Source organism: Gadus macrocephalus, chromosome 15, assembly GCF_031168955.1.
Source record: "Gadus macrocephalus chromosome 15, ASM3116895v1".
NCBI lineage: Eukaryota > Metazoa > Chordata > Actinopteri > Gadiformes > Gadidae > Gadus > Gadus macrocephalus.
In genome coordinates, this window is record NC_082396.1 from 10138731 (window position 1) to 10146607 (window position 7877).

The following is a 7877-nucleotide window of genomic DNA, read 5'->3' on the forward strand; positions in this document are numbered from 1 at the left end:
TCAAAACGGTGCAGGCACATACTCACACACACACAGGGTGTTTGTGTGGCAGAGTGTATGCGTGTGTGTGAGTAAAAGAGAGCGAGGAAGACAGAATAACTAAAAATAACTGTCCTTAATACAATATGGATACACAATGAATACAAGCCCTACTGTAAATGTCTCTAATTCCTCTTTCTAATTTTGCTGTAAATGTTTAGTGACTCATAATTAGTCGATGGTCATGCCCACATTGACTTACATTGAATTGTATGGATCAGCCTCCATTCCATTAAGGAGCAGTTAGGAGTTAAGCATCTTGCTCTAGGATGCCTGCAGGTGCAAGCATTGGGGATTGAACCCCCCATCTCTTATCCTGCCTGGGATTAATAAAGCACATCATATTTTGCAGGTCAAACGGTTAAGGAGAGGCTTATCAAGGTAGTTACAAAAAACAATTTGACTAGGGACAACCAGTCCTATCATGGCTGATAAACTATAAACGAATAATCTACAATAAATTAAATCTGCTTCTTGAAATTTGCAATTGCCAATGTTATGGCTAGCAGCCGAGATATTTCTAGCCATTTTGCCTACATCATATCACCAGATATCGCTAGTAATCTTTTGTTTCATTCGTTCTCAAACGACCACATGTTTTTCTTCTCTAACCAGCGAGCTAGTTGAATGATATAAGAATTAATCGGGTACCGAGAGAGGAACGTTGCAGGAAGTGAATCTGTTCCCCATTGGCTCCTGCAGAAAAGGGTTGGCGCATCGTGAGCAGTGATTGGATCGAACATCGTTAGGGTTAAACGTATAATTGTTTGTAAAAATAAAAATAAAATAATTGTTATAAAAAAGATACCTACGTAGGCCTATTTAAACTTTTAAGCTAGACGTAGAATAAATAAAGTTAGGTCTACCGTCAAAAGACACATTGAACTTTGGACGTATTGCAGTTGTCTTCACCAAATGCCCCACAACTCTGCGATGTGCTATAAATTGCGAGGTGTGTTTCATTTTATTGCGATAGACAATGTCGGTAGTAGCCGCGGGGGCAGCGAGGCTACGCCACAGCACGGCCAAGAGCTGAGGTGGGTGGTGTGCTTGGCACCATCAAAGACCTCTCCCCACTTCTGAGGATGAAATAAATACGTACGTGGAAAAAAAGGCTTTTACTCGATTTCCAGGAGGGTATCGAATGAAGACGTCACATCTATCAGGGCGGATGTTGAGCGGCAGGCCAACTCCGGGCCAACTGGAAAAGATCCAACACCAAGCGTATAATGAAATCTCACGGCACGTCCAAACCATGTGTAAATTACCAAATAAAACTGTCACAAGACTTTGTTAATCTACGAAAGCCAATAATTGCAGATGGCCTCTTCTTACCTACTTTAGCGGCCATCTATCTTGTTTATTGCCCTGAAAGTCTAAAACTTGGTTATGCCTGTTTTGTTGAGGATTTGTTGCTATCACTCAATTTGTCTTATTTTTCTTGTTAATTTATATTAATTTATTTTGTTATTTGACTGTTTGTTTGATTGTGTATCTGTGTAATTTATTTAGGCTATTAATAACTTCAAAATGCATTTTTTTGCTATCGTATGAAGTATAGCTAACATATAATTACGGGCCTCACAAAGTAGAGGAACAAAATACCAAATTAGAAATATTGGCCGTATGGGAACATTAATAGGCCTAAACAAATTTACATAAATACAGGCTAGCGCACAAGCATACACACATTGGCACATGCTGGGGCCCAGCTCCCTAACCACACACGGAAACAAACTAACATGGCCCCTTCTAATCCATTTCACATTGGTATTTCTCTTGAATGACCATCAACGGTAGATGTCTTTTCAATTATGATGCTGAGATTAGGCTATTTATTAACACACAAGCTGAGGGTGGTATAGCAGTCCGTACACAGTCCACAATCCTTGCAACCTTGCTCTTATGAGTTATAGCCAGACTTGCTCGATCAGGGCAGCTCAGAGCGGACAGGCACTCACTTGCTATAATGTTGGCGCTGGCCAGTCCAGGCAGGTGTTTGCTGGGACAATAACGGATAACCAATTACGATTTTTTTATTCTATTGTTGAGCCTAGCATTTCAGCTTTGAGGTAAAGATCAAGAAATGTAAAGAAATGGTTATCTTTTAGAAATGGTTATCTTTTAAATTATTTGTTAATTGGCTAAGTCGGAAGTGCTTGTCTTCTTTTAATTGAACTCCTCCTCCCCTCCTCGCGCCCTCTAATTACCGCTGCTCGCGCTCGGGACCCGCTCATATTTACCGAGAGTGAAAGAACAAGAACAACAGACGAGCAGAAGACAGACTGGGGAAGAGAGAGAAAGTGTTAGAGAGTGTGTGTATGTTGATAGAGGGAAGGAGAGAGTACATCTAAGAGAGAGAGCGAGAGAGAGAGAGAGAGAGAGAGAGAGAGAGAGAGAGAGAGAGAGAGAGAGAGAGAGAGAGAGAGAGAGAGAGAGAGAGAGAGAGAGAGAGAGAGAGAGAGAGAGAGAGAGAGAGAGAGTGTGTGTGTGTGTGTGTGTGTGTGTGTGTGTGTGTGTGTGTGTGTGTGTGTGTGTGTGTGTGGTGTGTGTGTGTGTGTGTGTGTGTGTGTGTGTGTGTGTGTGTGTGTGTGTGTGTGTGTGTGTGTGTGTGTGTGTTATAGAGAGAATGAGAGAGATAGAGAGAGGGATGGAGAGAGAGATCTTGGTGTAATTGATTGCCTCCCTGTCAGTGATAGCAGTCAGTTAGGGGTGGCCAATAGGTTGCCGCTTTCGGTGAATCACCGTCGGCCAGTTATGTTGGGCTTTTGACGGCTGCGTCGGCCAGACAGAGTGGATCAGTAGCTCGGGGACTTCACGGGAACTCAACATAGTTTCCTCGGGTTCTAGTTGCAAAGCAGCCGACATGCGATTTCACGGGCTCCTGTGATCCACTGGATTTGTATTTGCTTCGCCCTGGTCTCTTTCTAACTTTAAAGAAAATATAAAGCCGGCCTACCTGGCTGCGTGACTCTTTGCTCTTTCGCGTTTTGGCATTGACCGGTTTACGCTGAGAAATAAGAAAGTGGTAGTCAGGAAACCATGACCTCGAAAGACGACGTCAAATGTTCCCCCGCGGTGCTGGAGGAGCGGAGACGCAGTCCGCTGACCACCTCCCGCCGCCGGCCAACTCCAACAAGCCGCTCACTCCGTTCAGTATCGAGGACATCCTGAGCAAACCGGCGGTGAAACGGAGCTACTCCATCTGCGGCGCGGCCCACCTCATCTCGTGCGAGAAGACTGCGGGCCAACGGCTGTCCGGCCGGGCCCTGCTGAGCCAGACGTCCCCGCTGTGCGGCGCTGGAGGAGCTGGCCAGTAAGACGTTCAAGGGGCTGGAGGTCAGCGTCCTGCAAGCCGCCGAGGGTAGGAAGCCGCGGGGAGATAACATCCCTCTGCTCTGTTTTGATGTTTGTTGTAGCGTTAATGTGTTATTGTTGTCATTCTTTTGTTTGTTTTTTCTGCGCGAGGACACTGCCGGAGAAATATTAATTCCCCCATTTCGAAGGATTTAGAAGCGTCTGTGGTGGAAATATTGGAAAAGATTGTGTCTGGAATTTTTGGGGATCGTTTCATAAAAAACGTGGTTATAATTGTTTTTGTTTTGACGTTGATTTAAGCTTTATGATATTTTGCTGGAGATATATATAGACATAGGGCAAAAGCTTTTGTAGCCTACAGGCCTTAAATACACAGAGCTTTTGTTGGGGTGAAACATCATTTATATGCCTTTTCTCCACGGAGCCACTAAAATAACTACAACAATGACACGTAGTAAATAATGATAACCAGTAGAGGTAGCTACATGCTGAAGAACGGAAATACTGGAAAAGGAACATGTATGCCTTCTTACAATTCACAATTTAAGCATGGCTGATGATAATACCTGCTGAGCTAAAGTACGATTAAACCCGTAAAATACGCCTTGTTGTTATGGTTGGGATTGTTGTTGTTCTTGTTGTTCTTGTTGTTGTTGTTGTTGTTGTTGTTCTTGTGAATGTTGTTATTGTGTTTGTTGCTGTTTGCCAAGACTGCAAAAAAGCAAGCATTTACATTTTTTTTATAAATGAATCCATGCACACACGAGGACTGACATAACCTCTCTCACAGGTAGGGACGGACTGACGCTGTTTGGCCAGCGGAATACTCCCAAAAAGCGACGAAAGTCGCGCACGGCCCTTCACCAACCACCAGATTACGAGCTGGAGAAGCGCTTCTTGTACCAGAAGTACCTGAGCCCAGCGGACCGCGACCAGATCGCCCAGCAGTTGGGTCTCACCAACGCGCAGGTCATCACCTGGTTCCAGAACCGCCGCGCCAAGCTCAAGCGGGATCTTGAAGAGATGAAGGCGGACGTGGAGTCGGCGAAGGCGGTCGGTGTGGTGGCCTTCGAGAAGCTCGCCAAACTGGCGGAGCTGGAGAAATGCGCAGCCAACGGCGCGTCGCCGCTGCAGAACCACAGCGAGATGGACTCGTCCTCCTCTTCCTCGCCGCGATCGAACCTGGAACGCGACACGTCGGACACGAACCACCTACTGACGGCGTCCTCGTCGCCCGCCGCGTCGCCGTGCACGGATGGCTCGAGCGTCAAGTGCGGCTCGGAGGACGAGGACGAGGAGATCGAGGTGGACGACTAGCTGGTGCACGAGACTCACCCGATGAAGTGCCCCAGTAATGCAAGACTTCGCAGGCTAAATAAACTGTACAGGCTAAATAAACTGTACGATGTGGATGAGGAATTGACGCATAACGCATTACGCACGGACCGCCGTGTTGCCATAACATAAAATTAAGCTTAATTTGTAATACAGTGGTCTCATATAGCAGGGGTCATTTTGTTATGTTGCATTTTATTCATATGTTGGGATTCAAGGGAAGCCTCCGTTTTTTTAAAAAGAATATATGTAGGCCGGCCTATGTCAAAATACCATGCATACAAGTCCCACATTTACCTCTCACACACACACACACACACACACACACACACACACACACACACACACACACACACACACACACACACACACACACACACACACACACACACACACACACACACACACACACACACACACACACACACACACACACACACACGCACACACACATTTTAAAATTATGGTGCTGCATGTTTAATTTTATTTAATCACCCTATGATCTTTTCTTTTTTAACCAATGAAGTATCAGAACGTGAATCTAAATCGCCTTGGCATTATTTTCTAGATATAATATCTTATCAGATGTAGAAAATTTCGCTTTTTATAGTAGGCCTATCTATACGTTCAGAAACGATAATCAAAATACACAGGTAATGTGTAACTGCTTGTTATAAGTCACAATTTAATATATTTATATTGTCTGTACACCGTCTAAGTGCCTTTTCGGAGCCTGAACAATACGTTAAATTGTATAAATTGTAATTTAGGCTATACATATGGAATGTAAAATAAAATTGTATTCCAAATATTGTATGACAATTATTTGATTTCAAAACGATCAAAAAAACGTTTATGTCTATGATTTACAGAAGAAAACTATAGCCCTGCGTGGATTAGGCTACATTTATTTAGGAACAACGAAGAGCGTTTATTAATGTATTTCTAAGCGACAAAAACTCATAGATAAAATAATATGATAATAACAATGTGAAAAACACATACATTTTGATTATTATAATAAAAATAAAACATATAGGCTAAAAAAATAAACCAACCACAGAGAGTGACGTGAGAAGCCCAATCTGGACGGGAGCGTCATATACACAGAAGTGGTCCTTTTCATAGTATTTCTCTGTGCTTCTGTGTGTGTGTGTGTGTGTGTGTGTGTGTGTGTGTGTGTGTGTGTGTGTGTGTGTGTGTGTGTGTGTGTGTGTGTGTGTGTGTGTGTGTGTGTGTGTGTGTGTGTGTGTGTGTGTGTGTGTGTGTGTGTGTGTGTGTGTGTGTGTGTGTGTGTGTGTGTGTGTGTGTGTGTGTGTGTGTGTGTGTGTTGGGGTGTGTGTGTGGGTTGCTACTGCTGTGTGTTGTTGTTTCCGTTATTACACCGGGTTCATGCGTGAAGCCGGCGGACAAATGACGGCTGTCCCCCGGAGTGACAGCCACAATGGGACAGAACGGGTCTCCAGCCGCGCGCAATACGGAGACAAGCGTGTCCCATCCAAACACCTCCTGGGCCCTGTCGTTACCAAGGGAACAAAACGTTCGGAGGCCATATGGTTTCGGGGTTCTACTCTCAATTACCAGTCAATTTGATGGATTGACTTGCCCGACTTTTAAAACAATTTAGCTCGTTTTGTAGCCAATAATGCATATATGGCCTGTCTTATCCTTATGGGCCTGCTGCCGCCTAACACGCCCTTTTTTTCAAACAATTTCTTTGTTGAAGGTTTTAAACAAGGCCATGCATCACAAAGGATCTCCTCTCTCAGAGGCGACGGCGGAGGGGTTCGACCGCGTGAGGGGTCCTGAGATAATTTACTGATTACACGATAGACTACTCAGACGGTTAATTGTTTTGTGCTTCATTGCATTTTTGCATTTATTTTCCTTAACCCTCTCAGAAGTTGTCATTTAAGGTAGAAATATTTATGGCCTTTTGATTTAAATATTTTTTCGACTTGAAATGCAATAGGAAGAAAAAGATAATGCCGTATAATTATTGAAAATGATTGAGGTTCGTTTATCATTACTTATTGAAATTTAAACGTCTATAATTGTCCGACAATTTATAATACTAAATAGCGTCGATACAAATGAGACATTTAGGAAATAAGATGATAAATAAAACATCTGATATAGAAATACATAGGCCTATGTCTTTGTAGAATATATATATTCGACTATTTAAAGACAGAAAGACAGACATAGACAGAGGGAGAGAGAGAGAGCGAGCGAGAGAGAGAGAGAGAGAGAGAGAGAGAGAGAGAGAGAGAGAGAGAGAGAGAGAGAGAGAGAGAGAGAGAGAGAGAGAGAGAGAGAGAGAGAGAGAGAGAGAGAGAGAGAGAGAGAGAGAGAGAGAGAGAGAGAGAGAGAAGAGAGAGAGAGAGAGAGAGAGAGAGAGCCTTATCTAGATAATCAACGAATCGTGAACTTCGTTCAACAGACACCTTGGGCTTCGTTCATGGCGACAGGTTAATAATTCTGTGATAACATTTTTGGGGACATCTTTAATTATCTCGTGACCCACTGTCACGTGCTGAATGTAGGCCACGGTAGCCTGCTATCATGGTAATTAATCTCCAACTTTATGTGCTCATGCGCATCTGTAACTCTCTCTCTGAGAGAGAGAGAGAGAGAGAGAGAGAGAGAGAGAGAGAGAGAGAGAGAGAGAGAGAGAGAGAGGAGAAGAGAAAGGAGGAGAGGGTGAGCGTGGGAGGTGGAGAGAACGAAGAGTGAGAGCAGAGAGAGAGAGAATGAGAGAGCTATTGTGAGAGAGAGATAATAATCATTTAACCAATCGGCCGGAAAATTGAAGTTTGATGCATGAGGCTTAAACAACTAGCTGCTCTTATTCTCTGCAGCGCTTCCAAGAATTTCAATAAACATACTTCTTCTTTGAAAAATACTACCCATAATACTAATAACACCAATAATACTGACATAATATTAATACGAATAAGACTATAATAATACGAATTATGATTGTTATTATTATCATATGAATACATATAGGCTACTAAGAATAATAATCATAAATATCATATTGTTGATCAAAATAATCATGATTTTAAATAAATTAACAACAATATATTCATCATTATTAGTATAATTCGGATTTTTCGTATGTTCATATTGTTATTTTAAGTAGATTTTATAGGCCTTTGATTACATTCATAATTATTCAT

At 42.9% G+C, this 7877-nt stretch overlaps 1 protein-coding gene across 1 annotated transcript; it reads left to right on the top strand.

The window, feature by feature from the left end:
- The first annotated feature begins 2048 nt into the window (after window positions 1-2048).
- lbx1a (ladybird homeobox 1a) lies at window positions 2049-5501 on the top strand. Its single transcript, XM_060073541.1, is given in 4 exon segments — window positions 2049-3139; window positions 3142-3335; window positions 3337-3403; window positions 4148-5501. Coding segments are annotated over 4 exon segments (846 nt in total). The 5' UTR covers window positions 2049-3081; the 3' UTR covers window positions 4675-5501.
- The last annotated feature ends 2376 nt before the right edge of the window (window positions 5502-7877 follow it).